Genomic DNA, 27,296 nt, shown 5'->3' on the forward strand with positions numbered 1-27,296 from the left:
GAGGCGAGGGTGGCGGCGAAGGCGATGGCGACGCGGGGCACATGAGGCGGCGGCCGGCGGGACGGGCCGAGGCCCGGCGGAGGAGGCGGCTCCGGGGGAACCCGCCGCCGGGTGAGGGGCGGCCGCAGGGCCGGCTGAGGGGGAAGCGGGCCGGGGCGGGGTCCGGTGGAGGCGGGAGAACTCGTGGGGAGCTCGGAGAGGGCCCGAGGAGATCGGGGGCCCGGGGAAGAGCGCGGCCGGCGCCAGGGGGTCGGGGCGGGAGAGGGGCGTCGCCGAGGGGTTCCTGCCGAGCCCGGAGGGGCGTCGCCGCCCGCGTCCTGCCGCTGCCCCGGGCGCGCCCTCCCTCTTTGTCCACAGGCGCGAGGTTCCCAAATTGGGAGGGAAACGGCCCGGGGACCGGCCCGGAGCCGGGGCGGCGTTGGAGCGCACTTGCGCGGCGCCCGGGCGTGCTCGCAACTCCTCCGAGCGGTTAGGGGCGCAGGGCGGCGCTGGGGCGGTCCGCCGCCGCCCGGCGCTTCGCGGGCTGCTCTTTGTCTGCCCGACCGCGGCCCCTGCCATCACGGCGTGCGGCGTGCGGGTTCGTTTGCCTCCTTGTCTAACATCTCCCCGCAAGTCTCCCGCCTCCCGGGGAGGGTTTAGAGGAGGTTTAGCTCGAGGGCTGGAAGCGGGAGAGAGGCGGGCGGGAGGACTGGGCTAGTCGCCTCTCGATGGATGCGTTTTCTTTACTTAAAAGGACTTTTCCCCACTTCGTGGAACTTTGGAGCATTGCTTTTCGTTGTTTTTTTTTCCTTGAGTCTCCAGATTCAGAATTGAGAGAAGGCGCTAACGCTGTGATTGTGGGCTGGTGGCTGCGCTTGGAGCTTTGAAAGATTTACATGGACTGTGTGATTTAGAATTTGATTTCTCCCGCTCTTTTTTTGGGGGAGGGTGGCGTTTGATTGGGATTGTTTTACCTTTGCGAAATAGGAAGGTGTTTTTGTTCGTTGAGAACTGGCAGTGGTACTGATTTCTTTGTGCTTATGCTTCATTTTGTTAGCATCAAGACTAGGTGAAATTGAGCTAACAGGTTAGAATAAGTTCTGGGAAAGTGTTGTCTTGTGTGCCTATTAAGTCTGAAAGTATTTTTTATGTTGTAACACGTGCATGTGAATATATATGAAAATGCTATAAACCCAAAAACTATGTTAATAAAGGAGTTTTAATTCTCTGATAAACAGAAAACATCTCGAGTACATTAATAACTGTAGAATAGAAGGATTAATAATGTAAATTTGGAGTCAAATCCTTTTTCCCCTAAAGAGATTTTGGATGTTATTCAGAATAGAATGCAGAAACAAAAAACCTAATTTCAGAGCTCCTGGCTAAAAATATTTTGAACTGTGATTAAGTTTGTCGATTTGTTTTGGGGAGGGAATTTATATTACATTTGCTTTGAATTTCTTAAGCGTTGTATAGTGGCAGAATGAAAGAAACAAGGAACTAACCCTTCTGTGCAAAAGGTAAAAAGCTCTGGTAAACAGATCTGTGTCTTGGTTTACTTTGTGCTCTCAGTGCTGTACGCAAAGTACTTTACAAAGAGAATTACTTAGAAATTATTTGGAAGTTTTGTAAATATGTGACCTGGTTTGTAGTGGCTTGATATTATTTACTACTTGTCTTAAACTGTTGTGCATTTTTCCAAAGCATTTTAAAAAATTAGCACCTTAACTTAAGCATGTTGTATAATTTGAGAATTGGTTTTCTACTTGTTTAGATAACCCTCCATGATTATATTTTTTTTCATTTCATGGAGTTTGAATTGATTTTAGCCTTTAATCCAAAGGATTTAATAAATTAACTTATCTCAAGCACAACAACTGTTCTTATCTTTTGTTAATTAATTTTATATTTGTATAATTTGGCCAAAGGGAAGGAATGCAAGGTTCTGTCTTTGATTATCTACAGCCCCTTGCCTCTTAGCTCCAGGCTTACCCATCAAATCAGTAGTTGGGATCTTAGAATATAAGATATGTAATGAAAATCCAGAGCATCATTCTCTCAATAAATACATAGTGTTTGTTTCTTGCTTAATTCAGTGCAGAGTGATGTGTTCTAAAAAACTGTTGCTTTATTTGAAGTTCTTATTTCCCTTTTCTTTTTGTGATACTGTGATTTGAACCCAGGAAGATGCTACCACTGAGCTGCATCCCCAGCCGTTTTTTATTTTGTGACAGAGTCTTGCTAAGTTACTGTGGCTAGACTTAAATTCATGATCCTCCTGCCTCAGCTAGGCATGTGCTGTTGTGCCCAGTCCAGTGCTTCCTATTGGGAGGGGGTAGTTCTCAGTTTTATTGACTTTTTCTGCTTATGAAAATATTGCGTGCTCTTCATTCAGAAAACTTACAAGCTGGGTATGGTGGTGCTCTCCTGTAATCACAGCTGACTTCCAGCTCAGTGGAAGAGAACCCATGTGTTAAATCTTCAGTATCGAACCCCACCCCCAAGAAAAATTAAATGAGAAAAACGATTTAGAAATAGTTGTTATAGTTAGAAAAGGGTGACCTGAACTAGGATGGGGATAAGAGTCTGACCTTGGAAAATTGTAGAAATGAAACATTGAAGTTCTAGGTTTAGAGCCAAGAGAGAGTTCAGTCTGTAAAACTCAATTTAAATTACTTCTGAGTATCTCAGTTGAAACCCTGAACAGGTAGCCAGTATTTAAAAAAAAAAAAAAAAAAAAAAAACCAGGATCCTGGTGTCTCAGTCTCCCAAGTTTCTGGGATTATAGGCATGTGATACTCAGCCTAGCTCCTTATTCAGTCACATTCAAACTCACGTCCTTTCTCTCTCTCTCTCTCCCTCTCTCTCTTTTGTACTCAGGTTGAACCCAGCAGGTCTTTACCACTGAGCTACACTCTCCAACCCTTTTATTTTTTATTTTGAGACGGAGTCTTGCTAGATTGCTGAAGATAGCTTCAAATTTATGATCCTCCTGCCTCAGCCTTCAGAGTCACTGGGATTATAGGTGTGTGCCACCACTCCCAATCCTTATTCACTTTCATATTATTGTTTAAAGTATTATAAGATATTTGAGACAGGAAAAGTTGTAACGAACACCTGTGAAGAAAACCTGTGAATAGACGAATAAATGAACAGACACAGACATGGTAGAAGCGGGCAGACAAGTTGGAGCAGAGCGAAGAAGAGTAGAAGTGAACTCTTAAGTTCCGCTCCTGCTGAGTTTTTTGTATTTAACTCAAAAAAAGTTAAATACCACCGTTACCATGACTACATTCTAATTAGTATTTTTTTAACCCTGAGTGCTGGCTGAGGTCATTGCTAAGGAGACCAGATAGTGCACCTGCATAGTTATCCTAGTAGCTTCAAGGAGGGGAAACTGCTGGGCATTCCAAGCCTGGGAAACAGGGTAAACTTGTGAAGAACATTGCTATGGCAGCTGGGCATCCTGTGATTTTTGCACAGGAGTTTCCTAGTAGCCAGGTATATCCTAGTAGCTGGGCATTCTGTGTCTTTGCACAGAAACTTCCTAGTTACCAAGCATGTCACGATCACCAAGTTTGTCAAAGACCCCAATCCCAAACACAGAACTCCTCCAAAAAGTGATGAATAATGCTATGATGAATATTTGTGTGTCTACCTTATTCAAGAAAGATGTTATCATTATAGTTGAAGTCCTGTTTTTCTACCTGATTGGGTCTTCTCTCCCATACCCCATTATAGGTCTCCTTATTGAGCTAATCATCAACTTGATTTATTATTCCTTTGCATTTCTTTATACTTTCGTTATATATTTTGCATTTCTTTATATTTGTGTGTGTATATATGTGTGTATAAGCAATATACCATCACCTACTTTTTTATTTTTATTTTTTTTATAGTACTGGGGATCAAACCCAGGATACTTAACCACTGAGCTACTACCTTTTTATTTTATATATTTTTTTTGTACTGGGATTGAATCCAGGGATGCCCTTCCACTGAGCTACATCCCTCACCCCTGGTCTTTTGAGACAGGCTAAGTTGCCTAGGCTGGCCTTGAATTTGCAATCCTGCTTCATTCAGCCTCCCTGATCACTGAGATTATAGGTGTATGCCACTGTTCCCAGCTAGAATTGTCCTTTTAAAGTAAATCTAGTCAAGCACTTTATCAGAAAACTTACATTGCTTTTCCTTTAAAGCACCGAATCTTTATTTAATGAGGTGTGGTTTGACCTTGCCTATTTTTCCAGCATCATTTATTTTTACATTTTTTCTTACTCTGTGTGATCTAGCTGTACTGATTTTTTTTTTTTTTCAATTCCTGTTCCTTGAAAGTTCAAAACTCACCCAAGGGCCCTTGTACATACTATAGCTAATTCCTCTTCTCCTTATTCTTCAGAACCTCCTAAATATCACTTCTGCAGAGAAATCTTTCTCCTCTTCCTAGAGTAGTTTAGAGACCCCTAAAAGATAACTCTTTTTCTTAAGTATTTATTTTTTAGTTGTAGTTGGACACAATACCTTTATTTTATTTATTTATTTTTTATGTTGTACTGAGGATCAAACCCAGGGTTTTGCATGTGCTAGATGAGCTCTCTACCACTGAGCCACAACCCCAGCCCTAAAAGATAACTTTTTGTCAGTGCTGGGGATTGAACCCAGGGCCTTGTGCATACAAGGCAAGAACTCTACCAACTGAGCTATACCCCAGCCTTAAAAGATAACTCTTATAGTAACTTTTACTTATTTTTTGTAGGCTTTATCACCACTTAAATTTAATAGCTGGGCACTGTTGTGCATGCCTATGATCCCAGTTACTTAGGAGGCTGAGGTAGGAGGATGGCAAGTTTGAGGCCAGCCTGGGCAATTTAGTGAGATCCTGTTTCAAAATAAAAAAGTCTGGGGATAGAGCCCAGTGGTAGAACTCAATCCCAGTACATCCCTTGCCAAAAGACTTTAATTATTCCTATAATGTCTATTTCCCCATTTCAATTCAGTATGTTCTATAAAGTCAAGAGTAATGTCTGTCTAATAGCCAAGTGTCCCTAAGCACCCAGTTTATGTATTCAACAGTTATTTTGGTAGTGCACACTTATAATCCCAGCAACTCAGGAGGCTGAGGCAGGAGGATCACAGGTTTTAAAGCCAGCCTCAGCAACTTAGCAAGGCCTTTAGCAACTCAGTGAGACCCTGTCTCTAATAAAACCTAAAAAAGGACTGGAGATGTGGCTCAGTGGTTAAGTGCCCCTGAATTCAGTCTCTGGTACCAAAAACTAAAAAAGTGCTGGGAATGTGGCTCAGTGATTAAGCTCCCTGGGTTCAATCCCTGATACCAAACAGTGGGGCTGGGGTTGTGTCAGTAGTAGAGCGCTCACCTAGAACGTGAAAGGCCCTGGGTTCGATACTCAGCACCACATAAAAAGTAAATAAACAAAATAAAGATATTGTGCCCAACTGCAACTAAAAAATAAATATAAAAAAATTATTTCAGTGCCTGCTAATATTTTATTTGTAATTATTAGGCATACTGAAGTACTTTTTTTTCCCTGAAGTACTTCTTTTTTTTTAATATATATATTTTTTTAGTTGTAGATGGACATAATACCTTTATTTTGTTTATGTGGTACTGGGGATCAAACCCAGTGCCTCACTGCATGCTAGCCAAACACTCTACCACTGAACCATAACCTCAGCCCCCTGAAATACTTTTGATAAAGTTTTTTTTGTTGTTGTTTTATTTTGTTTTTGTGGTGTTGGGGATTGAACCCAAGGCTTCAGGTATGCTAGGCAAGTTCTCTACCAATGAGCTACACCCTAGCCCCTTATGTTTTTCTGTTACTAGTCTTACATACAAATACAGAGCTGGTTTATTAGTAAATACTTACTAACATAAACTTATTAATAGCTATGACTTGATCAGTTACCATTAATTAATTAAAGGTATTATGTCCAACTAAAAAAATTAATATTAAAAAAAAAAACATCTGGTTGAGTAGGACGTGTTGAAGCATTCCTGTAATCCCAGTGGCTCTGGAGGCTGAGGCAGGAGGATGACAAGATCTAGGCCAGCCTCAACAACTAAGTGAGGCCCTGAGCAATTTAGTGAGACTGTCTCAAAATAAAACAATTTTTTAAAAGTGTCTCAAAATAAAACAATTTTTTTAAAGGGCTGGGGATGTGGCTCAGTTTTTAAGTGCCCCTGAGTTCAGTCTCTAATGCCAAAAATAAAAAATAAATAAATAATTGAAAGATCTGATTGACTATCCTATCTAGATTTGTATTAAAAATGCTTTAGTGAGATCTGAAAGGGTCTTTGTTATTGGTGTGTCTAACTTGAATAGTTTGCTTTGATCTCCCATTTCAGTTCAGTTGTAGGTGTTCATGTTTTTTAGAGTGAAAACTTAGTAATCATATAGGCTGAGCAGTTCAAGCAGATGTGTACTCTTCACATTCACAGGAGGGAAAGCTCCCCATCTTGCCTGCTTCCTTCTGCTGGGGATCAAACCCAGGTTCTTGTGTATGCTAGGCAAGTACTATACCATTTAGCTATACCACATGGCCTGCTTGCTTTTGTGTTTAGAAAAATTATTAGGATTCGGGGGGGGGGGGCTCAATTTTTAAAAAATGGAATTGCATACGTGGTCTTGAATTCCATTTTAGCTATCTTCAAAGCTAAAGTAACAGCTTATTTTGGATTTTTAAAGAAAGCCCATTTTCTGCTATCTATTTAGTATTGCTCTAGGTCTGTTGGGTTTGTACATGGACAATTGTTATCCCAACAGAATAATCGTGATATGAAGGAGAGAACAGGAAACAATGATTAAGATAGGAAGAATGATTTTGTAACATTTTCACATCAAGTAAACATTTAATAGAACTCACTTGTAAAGGAGACTGGGAAGTTTTTGGTGGCTGTTTTGTTGTGGTGTGGTACTTAACCACTGCCCAGCCCTTTTTGTTTTTTATTTTGATACAGGATCTTGCTAAGTTGCTTATGGCCTCAGTAAATTGCTGAGACTGGCTTTGAATTTGAAATCCTCCTGAGGTGCTGAGATTACAGGCATACACTGATGCACCAAGCTTTGGTGGCTGTTTTTTTTTTTTTTTTTTGGTATTAGGGATTGAATTCAGGGATACTTGACCACTGAGCCACACCCCCAGCCCTATTTTATATTTTATTTAGAGACAGGGTCTCACTGAGTTGTTTAGCATCTCCCTTTTGTTGATGCTGGCTTTGAACTTACAGTCTTCCTGCCTTAGCCTCCCTAGCTGCTGGGATTTATCCCTACCATATCTGGCTAGTGGCTATTTTAATAAACAATTTCTCAAAATAAGGCTAACTTCTTCAATGCCAAATGATAATCATCAGGGAATAATGGTAAAAGTGTGTGTTCCAAGGGAATGTTGCATTTGTTAATTTTCTTTGTTGATTCTGTACTATTTTATATTGGGTAGCTAAAGAAATAAGAAGAGCAGCATTGTGAAACTAAGCTGCTATAAGATTATGTCAGAGTACTATCATCTTTCACATATCCTTCCAAATTAAAAATTACCCTCTGGGCTCACCATACTATATTTTACTCCAGAGTGGAATTTTATTTAAGTTCTGTCTTGGATCTCTATATCCATGGGGGTTTAGTAATTATACCAAAGATTCTGTGATGAAGTTGGCATAATATAAATACCAAGATGTGATCTCTAGGAAGATTTGGGTATTATATCTATACTCTTCTGTAGTTTATTACTTAATTAAATCTTTATTAGTGTATGCAAATATTATGAAATTTGTACCTTATCCTACTTTTAAAATTTCTCAAAGGGCTTTTGTTATGAAGTAAAGCTTTGCTGATTTCATTATTGCATGTTTATTGTAGAAGATATTAAAAAGCATAAAGATCAAGAAGGTAGATCATCCATAGGCTGCTGTTGATGTTGATGTATTTCTATTCAGACATTAGAGTAATTGACAAAAGAAGGAGAGCAAGGGAGGGGGCTAGAGAGCTAGTAAGAAACAGGCAGATAGGAGTCTAAGTTGATATAACCCTTTTGGAAAATGACTAATCTAAAGCTCACACACCTATGCCTTATGATTGCAGTTCTATTTCTAGATAATCAGTAGAAATGCATACATATGTTTACCAGAAAACATGTGTACAGTGTTTATAGCAGTGTTATTTGTACTAACCCCAAACTGCCTGTAAACAGAATTAATAACTTGTGATATGTTTACACAATGGCAATATAATAAAGCAAAGAGAATGAATAGACTAGAGCTAAATGTTCTTTATGTTAGCTACACAAGAAGATCTATTTGTGAATCCTTTTATGTAAAGTTCAAGTGGAAGACAGTCTTTCCTTCTAAGAGGCATTTGGCAATTTCTGGAGACATTTTTGGTTGTCACAAGTGGAAGAGGCTAGGGATGGTACAAAGCATCCTAATTATCCATAATGTCAGTGTCAAGTCTGGCCATGGATTAAACTAATCTACATTGTTAGAAGTCAGGTTGCTGTTTGCCTTGAATAGTAAGGGACATATGGTGGTTCTGGGTAGCTGCTAATGTTCTTTATTTTCATGCCTGTTACAGGGGTATGCATACTTCATAAAAATTAATTGAGCAGTACTCATATTTGTGCATCTTTCTGTTTTAGTCTTTAATTGAAAACAAAAAATCAGATTGCACATAGAAATCCAGGTTAAAAGAGTCTTTGTTTTATTTATTTATTTATTTTTGTAGTGCTAGGGATTGAGCTCAGGGCCTTGCACAGGTTAGCAAGTACTCTTCCACTGTGCTATAAAGTCCTAGCACTTTCTTTAATTTTTATTTTATTTTGATACAGGGTCTCATTAAGTTCCTCAGGCTGGCCTGGGACTTGATTCTCCTGCCTCAGCCTCTTGAGTGGGATTACAGATGAGCAATAACGCTGCCAGTTTAAAGAATTCTTTTGAAAGATAAGATAATATCAAGCTGATAAACCCTCACAGCTGGAGCTAATAAACAGCCCTTTTCAGATAGATATTTGTATTGCTTTACCTGGTATGGAGACATTTTTTTAAAAATTAATTTTATTTAAAGATATAATTCAGGCACCATATGTCTTGCTGATTTAAATTGCACAGTTCAGGCCTCAGCAACCTTAGTGAGACTTAGAGAACTTAATGAGAACAACTTAATGAGAACTTAATGAGAACCTGTTTCTAAATAAATTAAAAAACTGGGTATGTAGTTTAGTGATAAAGTACCCCCTGGTTTCAATCCCCAGTACCAAAAAATAAAATAAATAAATAGCACGCTTCGATCTTTTTTTTTTTTTAATGTTTATTTTTTAGTTGTAGGTGGACACAATACCTTTATTTAATTTTTATGTAGTGCTGAGGATTGAACCCAGTGCCCCATGCATGCCAGGCAAGCACTCTACCTCTGAGCCATAACCCCTAGTCCTCAACGTTTTTAATATGTTCACAAAGTTATATTGTCATCACCAAAATTAATTTTAGATATTTTTGGTTCCTCCAAAAAGAAACTTCGTACCCATTAGCAGTCACTTCCCATTCTTCTTCATCCTACCCAGGTCTAAGCAACCACTAATCTGCTTTTTGTCTATAATCATAAAACATTTGAATTTTATGTACTCTGTTCTTAAAAAAATGTGTAATGATTGTATATTTGATTATAGAGGTTATGCCATAAATCTTAGAATAAATACACTATGTTTATTTAGGATAAATTACTAGTTGTGACATTACTGATTAAAGAATATCTTTTTTTTTTTTTTTTTTTTTGGTACCAGGGATTGAATCCAGGAGTGCTTAACTGAGCCACATCCTCAGCCCTTTTTTGTATTTTATTTAGAGACTGGGTCTCACTAAATTGCTTAGGGTCTCACTAAGTTGCTGAGGCTGGCTTTGAACTTGCGATCCTCCTGCCTCAGGCTCTGGAGCTACTAGGATTGCAGATGTACACCACTTCGCCTGGCAGAATATATACATTTTAAGTTACCCTGCCCCACACCAGGTAGTGGTGACTGAACCCAGGGCACTGTATCCCTGAGCCACATCCCCAGCCCTTTTTATTTATTTTTTATTTTATTATTATTTTTTTAATATTTATTTTTTAGGTGTAGATGGACACAACACAATGCCTTTTATTTTTATGTGGTGCTGAGGATCGAACCCGGGTCCCGCCCGTGCGAGGCCAGCGCTCTACTGCTGAGCCACAATCCCAGCCCCCCTTTTTACTTTTTATTTTGGGATAGGGTCTCACTAAGTTGTGTAGGCTGGCTTTGAATTTGCCATCTTCCTGCCTCAACCTCTAGAGTTACAGTAGTGTCCACCATGCCTGGCTCAAAGTTATTGATAATCAGTATTATCAAGATATCTTCCAGTAAGGTTGGAATAGGTTGCATTCAACACTGCCATATTATGGCGGGGGGTTTTTTTTTTTGTTTGTTTTTAAGAAGTTTTGTATTGTAAACCTAGTCATATTAGAAATATACATTTATTCTTATCTTAGACATGTCTAGTTTCCTAGACTGAGCATTATTCAGATCATTTGGTTAGACTTCAGCTTAGGCTGTTTTGGACATGTGAGCCAATACTGTCCTTTTTACATGAAGACAGTTCCACTTTTGATACATTATGAATGAATACATTATTCCAGATTCCCCATACTTCTCCAGCTGGTTCCTGAATGTTCTTAAATTCAAGTAGAATGGCTTTTTGCCAGTACAGATTGGCACTTCAACCCACAATGGTGTTTTATTTCCTTGTTGGTTGATAGAGCCAAGATTTCAAACTACTCTAGGAGGTTTTATAATTTCATTCACTATAAATTATATTTTTGTGTTTCTCAGATATTGTCCATAACCAGAAGCTCTTTTGAAAACAAGTGTATTCATGTTTATAATACATAGATTACTGTTTGCTGGTTAGCTGCCATAATGCTTTTGCATAGAAATGTCACCAACTAGTTATTAAACATCTATTATCATTCATGTGGAATTAACTTCTACTTAAAATGTTCCAGTTAAACAAAACTTCATTGTAAACCCTTTAATTGATTTCATTTCTGTGCATAAAGCAGACTCATTCAGGGATGTGAGTCACTAGTGTGATTCTTAGTGGATTGCTCAGCTCATAATCTGAGATACGCAGTTAATACTTAACTTTAGAATCATGTTTCAGTCCATATTAAAATTTTTAGTTTAATCCCATTACAGATTTTGGGATGATTGTTTAGAAAATGTCTTCTTGAACATTTGACATCTTGCTGAGTACAGTGATGCATGCCTATAATCAGCGGTTTGGGAGGCTGAAACAGGAAGATTGCAAGTTCAAAGCCAACCTACGCAATTTAGTGAGGCCCTGGACAACTCAGCAAGACCCTGTCTCAAAAATAAAAAGACAGAGATGTGCTCAGTGTTGAGTGCCCCTGGGTTCAATCCCTGGTACCAAAAAAAAAAAGAAAGAAGATTTGACATCTTATTATTGTTTAATTTCACTCTTTGCTTCCTTCCTGCCCCTAGGGAGCAGAATTCCACATAATAGTTCAGTTTTATGAATTTTACTGTGCTGGAAATAATTTCATCAAATTTTTACTCAAGGACCTTTAAAATCCTCTAATTTGATATTCTCCATTCATTTCACAAATGAAAATACGGAAAGGAAGAATTTGCTCCTGCAGTACCTGATCACATTCCAGAATTAAAATCTTTGTGGTTTAGTGCTCTCAGTTTTATAAAATTTAAGATTAAGAATCATGGACTGGGGATGTGGCTCAAGCGGTAGCGCGCTCACTTGGCATGTGTGCAGCCCGGGTTCGATCCTCAGTACCACATACAAACAAAGATGTTGTGTCCGCCGAAAACTAAAAAAATAAATATTAAAATTCTCTCTCTCTCTCTCTCTCTCTCTCTCTCTCTCTCTACTAGGACTGGGGATATAGCTCAGTCAGTAGAGTACTTGCCTTGTATGCACAAGACCCTGGGTTCAATCCCTAGCACCATAAAAAATAAGAAGAAGAAGAAGAAGAATCACTCTAATATATGGGCTAGGATTGTGGCTCAGTGGTAGAGCGCTTGCCTTGCACACGTGAAGCACTGGGTTTGATCCTCAGCACCACATAAAATAAATAAATTAGTAAAACAAAGTATTGTGTCCATATTTAACTAATTTTTTTTTTTTAAAAAAAGAATCACTCTAATAGAAAGTTCATTTGAGTTGTTTAAAAAAGATTGAGATTTTAAAATGTGGCTACCTATCATGGGGTTTTGAGTGGGATTTTTTTGTCATTTTTATTTTATTTTTTCTGTTGTAGATGAGCACAATACCTTTATCTTATTTATTTGTTATTTTTTGTGGTGCTGAAGATTGAACCCAGTGCCTCACATCTGTTAGACAAGTGCTCTATCACTGAGCTACAACTCCAGCCCACATTTTGGGTTTGAAGATTAAATTTGACTGTTATCCATTTGCATTTGGTTGTTACACTTACAAAACATATGGAACACCACTACATGTTTTAAACCTGGTGCTGAGGATTGAACTCAGGGCTGCATATGCACTAAATAAGTGCTCTACCTCTGAGCTACATTCCTAGCCCTACTTTAAACATTTTTATTTCCTGATTTTTATAGTTAAGTGACCATTAAAACTTGATGTTCATTTAACTGTAAGGCAGAATAGGAAGCACCAGGAATTGTGTCTGCTTACCTAGGTAGCAGTTGCTCTTGCAGAACCTAGCTGATTTAACTGTTTTGGAACTCTGGGATATGTGTGTGTGTGTGTGCGTGTGTGTGTGTGTATGATGTCTTTGCTTGCACACGTGCACACATGTTTTACTGAGGATTAAATCCAGAGCCTTGGCACATGCTAGATAAGTGCTCTACCATTGTTTCATATCCTCAGCCTCTCTGTCTGTTAAGCTTTTGTCTTCCAGGAAAGGTTTGGGAGTTAATTTTCATCAATGTAAGCTCTTAGCACACTGGTAGCTACCCATCCTCTACTGTTGTGTCTGGCTGCATGTGCTTGTGTTCCTGAAGTAACCCATTGGTCAGAAAAGCACCCTGGACAAGCATGGCTTAATCCCAGGGACTCAGGAGGCTGAGTCAGGAGAAGCGCAAGTTCAAAGTCAGCCTCCTCATCTTAGTGAGACCCTGTCACAAAATGAAAAGTAAAAAGGGCTGGTAGTATAGCTCAATAGTAAACCATCCCTGAGTTCAATCCCAAGATCCCCAGATAAATACCCACAGTCCATGCCCCTGCAAAAAAAGTGAAGAGAAATTAAAGCATTCCCAGATATACAAGTTGAGGGAGTTTGTTCATGCTAGGTCTGTCCTGCATGAAATGCTCAAGGGAGTTTTGGAAGGTGAAATGAAATGACGATAAACAGTAATATGAAGTTATATGAAGAAGTAAAGATCTTAATAAAGGTAAGAACATGGGCAATTATAAGAGCTAATATTATAACAATTGTTTATAACTCCACTTTTGGCAGGGGTAGGTACTGGGGATTGAACTTAGAGGCATTTGGCAACTGAGCCACATCCCCAGGCCTATTTGTTTGTATGTGGTGCTGAGAATCGAACCCGGGCCGCACGCATGCCAGACGAGCGCGCTACCGCTTGAGCCATATCCCCAGCCCCCCAGGCCTATTTTGTATTTTATTTAGAGGCAGGGTCTCACTGAGTTACTTAGCACCGTGCTTTTGCTAAGGCTGGCTTTGAATTTGTGATTCTTCTGTCTCAGCCCCCCGAGCCACTGGGATTACAGGCATACACTATCGTACCTGGCCACTTTATTTATTTATATATATATATATATATATATATATATATATATATATATAATTTTTTTTAAGAGAGTGTGAGAGAGAGAGAATTTTTTAAAATATTTTTAGTTTTCGGCAGACACAACATCTTTGTTTTTTGTATGTGATGCTGAGGATCAAACCCGGGCTGCATGCATGCCAGGCGAGCGCATTACCGCTTGAGCCACATCCCTAGCCTTCTATATAATTCTTTAAGACTTCCCCCACCCCCCAAATTTCAGCACAGGACAGTCAGACTTCAAATAACTGAATGATCTGGGCAAATTATATAAACTTTCAGAAGCTTAATTCCTTATCTTTTTTAACAAAATTTTTGGGGGCTGGGGATATGGCTCAAGCGGTAGCGTGCTCGCCTGGCATGCGTGCGGCCCTGGTTCGATCCTCAGCACCACATACAAACAAAGATGTTGTGTCCGCCGAAAACTAAAAAAAAAAAAAAATTAAAAAAAATTTTTTTGGTAGTTGTAGAGGGACAGCATACCTTTGTTTTATTCATTTTTATGTGGTGTGGAGGATTGAACCCAGTGCCTCAAGATATTCTAGACAAGCACCCTGCCACTGAGCCGTAGTCCCAGCCTGACTTACTTATCTTTATAATGGTTCTAATAATAGAATCTACCAGCACCACCACCACACAGAAACACACACACACACACACACACACACACACACACACACAAAGTGATGATGCTACCATTCATTAAAGAAGTCCATGGTTCTTTATTTCAGAAGGAAAATTACCCTTCCTCCATTTTATGAGATGCTAGGGTTAAATTATTATGCACATTTATACAAAAAGAATATGTATAGTGATTAGTCAGTTTTCTGTTACTGTAACAAGATACCTGAGGCAGTCTACTTTTAAAGAAAACAGGTTTATTTAGCTCACAGTTCTGGAGTTCAGGGACATGGCATCATCTTCTGCTTGTCTCCACTGAAGCCTTATGGTGGAAGGTATAATGGCAAGAGCCCATGGGTGGGATCAGGAAATATCATTGCCAAACAGGAAACCAGAGAGATTCAGGAGTCAGGCTCAGTCTTTTATAATTCTCTCCTTCCCAAGAATGTGGGAGACCAACATTCTCTTCTGCGAGCAGTGCCCCCAAAGAATTCCCAATAGGCTACACTAAGGAAAGCCTCCAATATGTGAAGGTTAGGGGGTACACTGGAACCAAAATAAATAGTAAGTATAAGCCAGTTTTACCAATAAACTCCTTTGTAAGTTAGTAACATTTTACACTTGGAAAAACTATTCATATAGTCAGGAAATAAAGAATAAACAAACTTTTTTTTTTTTTTAAACTGGGACTTGAATCCAGGGGTGCTTAACCACTGAGCCATATACCCAGCCCTTTTTATTTATTTTTTTTATTTTGAGATAGGGTCTTGCTAAGTTGTTAGAGCCTCACTAAATTGATGAGGCTAGCCTCGAACTTCCTCCTGCTTCAGCCTCAAAGTTGCTGTGATTACAAGTGTGCCTCATCATGCCTAGTTAACCAAAACACTTTTTTTAGTTGTAGGTGGACACAATACCTTTGTTTATTTTTATATGGTGCTGAGGATTGAACCCAGTGCATCATATGTGCTAGGCAAGCGCTCTACCACTGAGCTATGACTCCAGCCCCTAACCAAAACATTTTTAAAGGGCTGTGATTGGGGTTTATGTTAGTTTCCTTTAATGTTATTGACCCCCACTAAGAATTGTATTAAGGCCGGGCATGGTGGCACATGCTTGTAAATTCCAGTGGCTCTGGAGGCTGAGACTGGAGAATTGTGAATTCAAAGCCAGCTTGAGCAATGTCAAGGTGCTAAGCAACTCAGTGAGACTCTGTCTCTAAATAAAATACAAACTAGGGCTGAGGATGTGGCTCAGTGGCTGAGTGCCCTGAGTTCAGTCCCCAGTACCCCTACCCCCCAAATAAAAATATTAAGAAAAAGAAAATAGGGCTGGGGTCATGACTCAATGGCAGGGCACTTGCCTCACACATATGAGGCACTGGGTTCAATCCTCAGCACCACATGAAAATGAATCAATAAAATAAAGATATTGTGTTTATGTATAACTAAAAAATATTTTAAAGAAAGAAAATGAAATTAACCTTTTATATCCCATATATTAGAGGACCTAATATACAGATTACCCACTTCCCTAGGTCATTTTGTAGTCAACAACATGAACTGCAGGAAAACTACTCCACAGACATTTCAGGGTGTGTGTATCTGATGCTGTGCCTCTTAGGAAAGCCCATGGAAAACCAGGCTACAAAGGTTCGACATTTTTGTAAGCTTACAGTTTAACCAATGTGTAATCCTTACCTCTGGGTGTGTTAAAATAGCTGCTTTAAAAATTATGTAACTTTCAAAAAAATTTGTCATTAATTCTTCTCAACAAAAGTTGAATTATTATATGAGATGCTGAATTGTTGAATAAAATTTTTGGCAGCAGTATTTATTGGAAAAGGTCCTCATTGGTCTGAGGTTGTGGCTTAGTGGCAGAGCACCTGCTTGCCTAGCATACATAAGGGCCTGGGTTTAATCCCCAACACACACACACACACACACACACACACACACAAATTAATTTGTCTATGTGGTTGCATGTGTAAAGGATGAGTTTTTAACTATTGTATTTTTAAATTTTTGTCTTATTTGGTATTAAATTGAATTTTAGGCTTGAGGGGAAAATGCTTTATGAATGGTATTTGGGGATCTGGACTTGTAGGGAGTTTGTGGATGTGAATCATTATGGAGTTCTGTTATAAACCTGGTTTACATTACCATTTAAATATTGCACATTATTCAAACCCAGGCAAGCACTCCACCATTGAGCTACAACCCTAGCCCATATTATTCAAATTTTAAAACTGTTTAATTGTTGATGTACAAATGATAATTTTTTGGTATGGTTCCAAATGTATGTAGAAGAAATAGTAAGACAATTGTATTATAAATGGTGGAAGGTAAAGAGATGTAAAAGGAAATAATTTTTCTATGTTGCACTTGAAATATAAAAATGAAGACACCAACAATAAACTAAAATAAAGATTGCATATTATTAAGCCACCGTGGTAGCGCACTCCTATAATCCCAGGGGCTGGGAGGCTGAGACCGGAGGATTGTGAGTTTAAAGCCAACTTCAGCAAAATTGAGGCACTCAGCATCTCAGTGAGACCCTGTCTCTAAATAAAATACAAAATAGGGCTGGGGATGAGGCTCAGTGGGTGAGTACTCCTGAGTTCAATCCCCAGTACCCCCCCTGCACCCCCCCCAGAAAAAGATTGCACATTATTTACTTCTTGTTTTGTGGTTTTATAACTTTATGTATCCAGTAAGTGGAGAAGTGGGCTTAGTTGAAGATCAGGGGTAGAAATGGGAGCTGTACTTGAGTTATGTGGTAAGTTCTTTTTTGTGTCAGATTATATATTTGTTTGTTTATATGTGGTGCTAAGGATCGAACCTAGCGCCCCGCACATGCCAGGCGAACGCGCTACCGCTTGAGCCACATCCCCATCCCATGTATGTAAATCTTGAGTATGCATTCTATATAGATGCCTTCACTTTCTCTTTTTTATTGATTTTGGAAATTGTTCTAGGATTTGTTTGTTTGTTTCCTGTATTTCAAAAAAAGAATAACTTTTGCTGGGGATGTGGCTCAGTGGTAGAGCTCTTGCTGGCCTGTGTGAGGCCCTTGGGTTTGATCCCTAGCCAGAAAAAAAAGAAAAGAAAGGCAAAACAAATCATACAAACAAACAAGAAAAAATCAACTCTATTCCTACGAATATATGACACTCAGGGATTGTTTTTAATTTGTTAAATTAAGCAACAGTAATGAACAAAGTTATGGATGACTTGACCATAGCTGTTAAGAGTTAGCAGAACTTGATAATGAGCTATAATTCATCCTGGAGTTTTGTGGGGTTTTTTTGTTTTCTTTTGTTTTTTAATTTTCTTTATGCTTTTATTTTATTTATTTATTTTTTCTGTGATGCTGAGGGTTGAACCCAGGGCCTTGCACTTGGTAGGGGAGTGCTCTACTGCTGAGCCACAACCCCAGCCCCCGCCCCCCCCCCCTTTTTTTTAGCAAAATATTTCTATAGAAGTATAGGTGTGTGGTTTTAATTGATTTATTTGTTCAGTGTTGTTGAGTTCTACATGTTTGCTGAAATAGATTCCATTATGTATAGCAAAATAAATGTTTTGTTTTTTAATCACTGTACAGACCACAGGTGTTTTCTTTCTCTTTGTGAGCAGTTGAATCTGTAAATCACCTCCTGTGGAGACCAGTGTCCCAGTGATTGATCCAGCTGTTGGGTGTTGTAGATGAACAACTTGCTCCTACTTGGCTGCTTCAGGGAATAGGGCACGCAGGGTGAAGAATTTTGCTAGGCCCTTAGGAACCGGTTTCAGTTTGCTTGGATTCTTTTTTGGCTTTTTGCTATAGGTGCCAAAGTTTTCACAAATGACTCATCTTCCTCTCAGATTTTCTTAGGCTGCAGTGATTTAAGAATCTTTGGGTCACTGTTACATAGTTTCTCCTACCACATGGATTGTGGGGGATAAAGTAGTCATATTGAAAGTCAAACCTGTTTCCATCTCATTCTGAGTGATTCCTGTGGTACATAGAAAACTTTGTTTCTTCCTGAAAAATGGTGTTTTAGTGATTCATTGTTTTCTGTGGGAGGAAGTTTATGACCTACTCTTCTTTTTCCCTTCCAGAGGGAATTTGGGAAAGTTGCAAGCAAAACATCATTTCTCAAAGAAGATTTTGGGTAACAGAAGTTCTGCATAACAGGTAAAGTGCATTTAAACTTCTTTGGTGGTGCTGACAAATCACCTATAATCTGCAGAAGTAAACTGAAAGAGCAGGGAGAGAAAGTTGAAAAGTTAAATCTACTTTGTGTCAGGGGTTGTCAGGGACTTGTTACATATATTTCACCTATATGTTTTTAACCTAGATTTCCCCCACCTCCCCTCCCTTGGTACTGGGGATTGAACCCAGGGGCTTTTAACTACTAAGTCACATCCCCTGCCCTTTATTATTTATTTTGAGACAGAGTCTCACTGAGTTGCTGAGGGCCTTACTAAGTTGTTGAGGCTGGTTTTGAACCTCACACTCCTCCCAAGCCAGTGGCTCTGGAGGTTGAGGCAGGAGATTCACAAGTTCAGAGCCAGCCTCAGCAAAGTAGTAAGGCTACTCGAAGTTCAGTGAGACACTGTCTCTAAATAAAATACAAAAAGGGCTGGGAATCTGGCTCAGTGGTTAAACGCCCCCTAGGTTCAATCCCAAGCACTTAAAAAATCTTAGAATAAAACTATCCTTTAAAATGTGTTTTAAATGGATTTATTAATTGGTTTATTATACCAGGGATACTGAGCCAAATCCCCAGAATTTCCCTCCTTTTAAAATTTTGAGACAATTAAGTTATTGAGGCTGGCCTTGAAATTGTGATCCTCCTGCCTCAGCCTCTCAAGTGGCTGGGATTAGAGGTGTGTGCCACCACGCCCAGCAGCAAACTTGTTTTTATATCTTCCATAAAAAAAAATACAGATATAATAAAGGAGTTATAAAATTTGTTGCAGAGTATTCATTGTAGTCTTTTAAGTAAATTAGAATCTGCTCTGCTGTTCCATCCAGCTAGGGAATGTCTTTCTAGTTCCTTTCTCTCTGTTGTTTTAGTCCATGATCATTTCCAGTTGTTAGCAGCTGTACCATCTCCTTAATTCCTTTCAACACTTGTCAGCTAGTCCAAAATTTAAGCTTCCTAATAAGCTCCCTGTTAACTAGGAAGTCCAGCCCAAAGGTCTCCTTTATGTTCTGAGAGATATTCCCTTGTGATTGGATTGGAATAACTGTATGCATTTTTTTTTTCCTTTTTGTGGTGCTGGGCATTGGACCCAGGGGTGCTCTACCACTGAGCTAGATATCCAACCCTTATTTATTCATTTATTTTTTTATCATGATTATTATTTTTTTGGTACCAGGGATTGAACTTAGGGGCACTTAAACGCTGAGTCACATTCCTGGCCCTTTTTATTTGTATTTTATTTAGAGACAGGATCTCACTTAGTGGCTTAGCACCTCATTAAGTTGCTGAGGCTGGCTTTGAACTCGAGATCTTTCTGCCTCAGCCTTCCAAGCCACCAGGATTACAGGTTTGTGCCACTGTACCCAATCCTTTTTAATTTCTTGACTCACTAAGTTGCTCAGGCTGACCTCAAACTTGCCAACCCTCCTACCTCAGCCTCCCAAGTCACTGGGATTATAGGTGTCCACCACTGCATCTGCTGCATCTGGCTGCATTCTTTTTTTTTTTTTTTGTCCACATTTTTTATTGGTGTGTTCTAGTTGTACATGATGATGGGACTTGTTGTTACATTTTTATACATGCACACACTATAACAATATAATTTGTCCATTATCACTCCCTAGCATGTCCCCCCCACCATCACCTTTCACTCCTTTGTATTATTTCTTATCTGTATCTAAGAAAGTTCTGAAGGTCTCATGAACTAATACATGTCAAAAGCCCTATGTGCTACATCTGAGAAATATATCTCAGTTAATGAGACCTACAATAATAATTATTCTTTGTGGGGTTTTTTTGTATTTTTAAAAATGTCTCAGTTGTTGATGGACCTTTATTTTTTATTCATTTATTTATATGTGGTGCTGAGAATCAAACCCAGTGCCTCACACATGCTAAAGGCAAGTGCTCTACCACTGAGCCACAACCCTAGCCCCTTTACTGCATTTTTATTGTTGTTTGTTGTTGTTATTATTATTTGTGCTGTGGATCAAAGCCGGAGCTTTTTGCATGCAAGGCAAGTGTTCCATCATTTAACTATATCCCAGCCCCACAATTTTATTTTATAACCCGAGGAAGACATGAAAGTCCAAACAAGTTCTTTTGGACTGAGGTGAATAAATTATCCTGTCTAAGAGTGGTAAGAATGAGGTGTTTTAAATGGATTTGCCTGCTGCTTGGATATAATGTTATTTACTATAACATTTGTTCTAGTATTAGCCTTGTAGTTAGATTTTGAGTATGTACAGAAGTGGTATCTAGCAATATCATGAATTGAAATTTACATTGTCAATATTTTAATAGTCTTTGGGGTTTGGGTGTAACTCAGTGGTAGAGTGTGAGCTTAACATGAGCATAACCCTGGGTTTAATCCCCCACACCAATAAGGGGAATAAAAATATTTTAATATTTGTTGTTTTTTTTCCCATGATATTTTCCACTTTATCAGGACAAACCAAGTTTATCACCATGAGTTGGAGCTTCCTGACTCGCCTGCTAGAGGAGATTCACAACCATTCCACATTCGTAGGGAAGATCTGGCTCACTGTATTGATTGTGTTTCGGATTGTCCTAACAGCTGTAGGAGGAGAGTCCATCTATTATGATGAGCAAAGTAAATTTGTGTGCAACACAGAACAGCCAGGCTGTGAGAATGTCTGCTATGATGCCTTTGCACCACTCTCCCATGTGCGGTTCTGGGTATTCCAGATCATTCTGGTGGCCACTCCCTCGGTGATGTACCTGGGCTACGCCATTCATAAGATTGCCAAAATGGAGCATGGTGAGGCGGACAAGAAGGCGGCTCGGAGCAAACCCTATGCAATGCGTTGGAAACAGCACCGGGCCCTGGAAGAAACAGAAGAGGACCATGAAGAGGATCCCATGATGTATCCAGAAATGGAATTAGAAAGTGAAAAAGAAAATAAAGAGCAGAGCCAACCGAAACCCAAGCATGATGGCCGACGACGGATTCGGGAGGATGGGCTCATGAAAATCTATGTGCTACAGTTGCTGGCAAGGACCGTGTTTGAGGTGGGTTTTCTGATAGGGCAATATTTCCTGTATGGCTTCCAAGTCCATCCATTTTATGTGTGCAGCAGACTTCCTTGCCCTCATAAAATAGACTGCTTTATTTCTAGACCCACAGAAAAGACCATCTTCCTTCTGATAATGTATGGTGTTACAGGCCTCTGCCTATTGCTTAACATTTGGGAGATGCTTCATTTAGGGTTTGGGACCATTCGAGACTCACTAAACAGTAAAAGGAGGGAACTTGAAGATCCGGGTGCTTATAATTATCCTTTCACTTGGAATACACCATCTGCTCCCCCTGGCTATAACATTGCTGTCAAACCAGATCAAATCCAGTACACCGAATTGTCCAATGCTAAGATCGCCTATAAGCAAAACAAAGCCAACATCGCCCAGGAGCAGCAGTATGGCAGCCACGAGGAGCACCTCCCAGCTGATCTGGAGACTCTGCAGCGGGAGATCAGAATGGCTCAGGAACGCTTGGATCTAGCAATCCAGGCTTATAATCACCAAAATAACCCCCATGGTCCTCGCGAAAAAAAGGCCAAAGTGGGGTCCAAAGCTGGGTCCAACAAAAGCAGTGCTAGTAGCAAATCAGGGGATGGGAAGACCTCCGTCTGGATTTAATCTTTGCTGGGCTTAAAACTTGGGCTTTTCATAGTTTATGGTAAGCAACGGCTCACTGAATAATGACTTCCATTGAGTAAACATTTGGCTCTGGTTATCTTCAGGGATGCTGTTGGCTCATGATCCAAACTCAGGGGACTCTGAAGGTGGGGCTGGGATGAGTGGGGAAAGGGAAACACAGTGTTCCAGGGCACATGTTCTCAGCAATAATACAGTTGTAGAACTTTACATTTGTGTCTTCCAGATCCAGAGAAGAACAGATATATTTAAATCATTCTTGTTGAACAGTTTTTGTATGTACAGTATTATGGTACATTTTTTTTTCTTTTTTCTTCTTTTTTTTTTTTTTTTTTTTTAGTATGAGAACTTTTTTGTATTTGTACATTGAACTGCTGTAGTTATACTTTTTTATATTAAAGGAAAAAAATCCTTGTAAGTAATGCCTATTAGGCTAGTGTTATTACTTTGTTTAGCAAAATCTACCCTGGGTTTAGAGTTTTAGTAGATGCTACATTCAATACAAGTGCCTCTCATGTTGCAGGGAACATTTCAATGGAGACTGAGGAGGAGATACCAGTTTTCTGTCTTAGAATGGAAGACTACATTAGAAAGAGATTGAGATCTTCTCTCTTCTACCTGAGAAATCTGGGAATCTCAACTTTTATGACCAGAGCTGTAGCCATTCTTTGAAAACATGTTTCCAAAGGAAGTAAATAATTAGCTGCAGGATTTCTTCAAATTCCAAGCATTTGCCAGTATGTGCTTTGATGTTATATACATAAGTTCTTTCAAAAGACTGATATGCAGTGGTGTCCCCCATCTAGTAGCTACCTTCAATATAAGTGCCCAGGAGCAGTATGAAGCGCCTGGCTAGATTTTGGTGCTAAGCTGCTTGTCTCAGAGAGCTCAGTCGCGCCTGGGAAATGAGGCCTAATAGGATGTTTAGCTGTGAACCTTTTTGATTGGCTTTAAGCCTCAATCCAGAAATCTGCCCATCTCTCTGGTTTCTCAAGCCAATAATGAATCTTTTCCATACTTGTTAACATTAGAAATATAAAAATTCCCTTATAGACTAAGAATATTCAAAACTTCCTATACTGCAAATGGCAGAAGGCTTAAATCCGGATTTTTAAATTTCTTTTTATAATGGAATTTACTTCTGCCAATGTAGGTATCTGCCTAAATGGCCATTCTCACTTGGGATTTGTCTGTAAATAAACCAAAAGAGGTGTTCAGTATTTATTCCCTGTTGGTATATGTTATTTGTTAATGACAAGCATTATTGTTTATGAAACTAGTGTTTTATAAACAGTATTTATTGCCATCGTTTTTTTTTTTTTTTTTCCAACCTGTTTATTGAACCCAGTGCCTCACACATGCTAGGTAAGAGCTACATCCCCAACCTTGATTTTTTTTTTTAAATAGGATCTCCCTGAGTTGCCCAGGCTGGTCTTGAACTTGCCTCCGCCTCCCTAATAGCTGGGATTACAGATGTATACCACCACTCCCAGTACCATCTTTACATTTTGTTGGAGAGCTGAGTTCTCCCATCCCATTTTTGTGGTTTGTCTTAGTGGTGAAACTTGGTAAAGGTGTCAGGGGGTCTTTGCTTTACCAGGGAGCATTCACTTGGGTGTCTTCCTCTTTTCTAACAGAACTGCTGCAAACCACTTCTGACTTTGAAATTCCAAAGGTGTTACGCTTTGTGTCTTCATTTTTAAATGCCATTTCCAGGCTATTTAGAAGAATATGAGAATAGCACCTTTTGAACATTTGTTGTTTCTTTGTTGTTTCTCCATTTGCATTCCCCCTCCCCCCGCCCCCATGCATACCCAAAAAAACTTAGAAAATTTAACCTTATCTTCTAGCCATTCATTGACTTATATATGTGTATATATATTTTCTAATCTTTATATTTTAGCTTGGAAAAACTCCTCAGGATCTCTCAAAATTTTAAGCAGAAAATAAGCTCAGGTGAGACTGAGAGGGAAATTTTAGAAAATGACATACATGTATATCATGAATAATCAATGGGCATTGGCAGTTTCCCTCAAACCAAATGGTTAATAAGGAAATTCATATAATTGCTAGAAAAAAAGGCAGGAGTTTTACTAGTTAAACCTCATTGCGATACAAAACTACCGATTCTTATGTTGCTGGAGCTTCCAGCAGATTTCTTAATTGAAGGACAGAAAATTCACATCCACTCAATGCCATTTGTTCAGAGCCCGGAGGAAAAGAGAGTGGCTTTGCCAGCAGAAAGGTTGGGAGTTTGAGTGGTGGAGAGGGAAGGAGTCGAGCAGAAACGCCTGGAAGAACCAGGCAAAGGCATTTGGTGCCAGGAGCATCCACTTAATTCTACAGCAGCCCTGGTGTTTCATCTTGGCTTATGCTGCTGAGAATGTTAGCTTTTGTGTCTGGCTAATTCTTCAACTTTTTAAAGTATATAGAAAGATGTCACCTCACAAGCACACACTTTAAAATCTATATTTATTCTCTTGCTAAAGTTTTTGTTTGTTTGTTTGTTTTAGTACTGGGGATTGAACCCAGGGGCGCTTAAACACTGAGCCACAACCCCAGCCCTTTTTAATATTTTATTTAGAGACAGGGTCTTGCTGAGTTGCTTGGGGACTCACTAAATTCCTGAGGGTGGCTTTGAACTCACAATCCTCTTGCCTCAGCTACCTGAGCTGCTAAAGTTTTCATTATGACAGGAATTTCCCTACTTGCTGCCTCCTTAACACATTTCTTTTATTCACCTTTTGAATATAAGAGTTTGCCATAACTGTTTTCCACTCATAACATGGTATAAACCTACATAAAGAGAGTGACTCCTCTTTGTCTAATTTATTAACACATTGATTCTACATTGAATCTGTGAAAATATTGTTCTGGAAAGTACAAGTATTTGTATCAAAAGTCTGCCAATAGTTTTGTTTTTTCTATCAAAATTATATTGTGGGCTGGGGTTATGGCTTAGTGGTAGTGCACTTGTCTGGCATGTGTGAGGCACTGGGTTCAATCCTCGGCACCACATAAAAATAAATAAATAATCATATTATTTTAAATTGCTGGATAGGACATGCTATGTCGTGATATTTCTCCTCTAAATGGAAGTTAAGTACTCAGTCCTTCACATTGTTAGAATCGGGATAGGAGCAATAACATGTTTATATTCCTTAATGTACTGGTGCATTTATTAAGATGTTATGTGTCCACACTTGATATTTTGTTAAAATCTTTTATTCAGAAGAGATTTGCAAAAGGAACAGGCATCTTTTTCTTAGTTCAAATTTGAAGGGAGAATTAGATAACATTTTCCCCTAAAGAAATATTAATGTTCACTTTGTGGCTTTGTCTTTGCTTATGACTTCGTTTTGCCTGTTTCCATATTTGTTCATTTAAAACCACAAGCGTATTATTTCAGTTGAAGTCAGTTTTTCTGGTAATTTTCCTTAACCAATATTTATAGAGTCATTTGCTCTTGATAACAATGAACTTTGCCATTCTAAAATGGCACTCACAGTTCAGGTCTTTGGCATATCTGTGTCTTTTAGAGGGCCACCTATATCTTTAAAGGGGGAAAAAATCAGTATTAGTAAACTTAACTGTCAGTTCTTCACAGTTTGAAATCAGGCAGATCACTTTTCGAAGTTCAGGAGTCACTTGCCTCTGAGTGTTAACCAGTAGTAACCTCTGGTAAAAGGTGTTCAAAAAATCAACTATCAGGAGGGTAGAACACTTGCCTAGCATGCATGAGGTCCTGGGTTTGATCCCTAGTACCACAAAAAAAAAAAAAAAAAAAAAAGACCCTCTTATTATTGGTCATTTGACTGAGCTTGGAGCTTCAGAACAATAGTGAACTGTGTAATGGTGATAAGGCATGCTGGAGTGCCCTTTATTGTGGGCCTCAGTGATGGTTTACAACACTTGATCCAAGCAGTTTATACCAAGAATGGACTTTTAAATATTCTTCTTCTTAGTCATACCTATGATTTACCCGTTCGGCATTTAGATGTCCATGCTGTATGCTTTCTGTTTCATGTAAGAGGCATTCACTTCTAAAAATAACACCTCTGGGTGATGATAAATTTTTGGCCAGCCAGCATTTGATAAAAGGCAAGGATATTATACTTGAACTGACTTTAATGAATACCTTTTTTTACTTATAAATCAAAGATCTTTCCCAGCTGTGAAGAAGATACCTGAAGTCAAAGATACACAGCTGCTGGTCATTTTGATTGGAAGGTTCCAGGTATTAGATTAATTTTATGTATAAAATCATGTAATCTCTTGAAAAATCTTACCACCCTATAGTGATAAATCCCCTTTATCTATACAGTGCAGTTGGGAAATAAAATGTCAGCCTACCTACATATCATAAATCTGTGATAATTCAGTTACCATCAAATGTTAGAATCATTAGGTTGAATTACATACTTATCACTCATTCTAGCCTCACATCATGGAGACTTTTTAAGATTTTCATTTGCTGTTGTCCCTAATGTAATCTTATTGCTTTGTTGTTTATAATAACAAATTAAATGGCTTTTGCTCATGCATATTCCGTATTAAAGAAGAAATTCTCAGTATTCTAAAATCCAGGAGTTCCACTGCAGTGCAAAATCAATACAGAGATAAAAAGTAAGTTCTGCCTTTTAGGTTGGCTTGTTGAACCAGAAAAAGACAGTTGGCTATGTGCTTCCCAAGATTGAAAAAAAAATTAACTGTTCTCTCAATTATGTTTTCTTTAGCAAATCTCCTACAGAAGTCTCTACCTCAGTCATTAAGTATTGTGATATGATTAGCATATTGATACCAGAAAAACTTAGCTAGGACTTCCAACTTTTAAAGAAAATTTAAATGTAAAATTCAACTGTTAACCAGGAATCAAATGTCATGTGATGTGCAGTTTGGATATTGCATGAACAGCTAAGGATTTACCTGTTTCATTGCCAAAGATGATTTGTCATTGATTTTGTTCTGTACAGTTTATGTAAAACTTTCATGGTAGAGACAGGCTCTG

General features: G+C 38.9%; 1 protein-coding gene across 2 annotated transcripts; it reads left to right on the forward strand.

The window, feature by feature from the left end:
• On the forward strand, positions 1 to 27,296 carry Gjc1 (gap junction protein gamma 1). 2 transcript variants are annotated; one of them, XM_076870747.1, is made up of 3 exons: positions 1 to 111; positions 18,522 to 18,597; positions 21,060 to 27,296. In XM_076870747.1, the coding sequence occupies exon 3, from the start codon at positions 21,080 to 21,082 to the stop codon at positions 22,268 to 22,270; it is 1,191 nt and encodes a 396-aa protein (XP_076726862.1). In that variant the 5' UTR covers positions 1 to 111; positions 18,522 to 18,597; positions 21,060 to 21,079; the 3' UTR covers positions 22,271 to 27,296. The 2 variants fall into 2 exon arrangements, with proteins under 2 accessions (XP_076726862.1, XP_076726863.1); XM_076870748.1 differs by lacking the exon at positions 1 to 111 and adding an exon at positions 13,350 to 13,407.

This window comes from Callospermophilus lateralis, chromosome 11 (genome assembly GCF_048772815.1).
Source record: "Callospermophilus lateralis isolate mCalLat2 chromosome 11, mCalLat2.hap1, whole genome shotgun sequence".
Classification (NCBI taxonomy): Eukaryota; Metazoa; Chordata; class Mammalia; order Rodentia; family Sciuridae; genus Callospermophilus; species Callospermophilus lateralis.

Excerpts from the sequence above, each read along its gene's own strand:
- Gjc1 (XM_076870747.1), top strand. The coding sequence starts at position 21,080 with ATGAGTTGGAGCTTCCTGACTCGCCTGCTAGAGGAGATTCACAACCAT.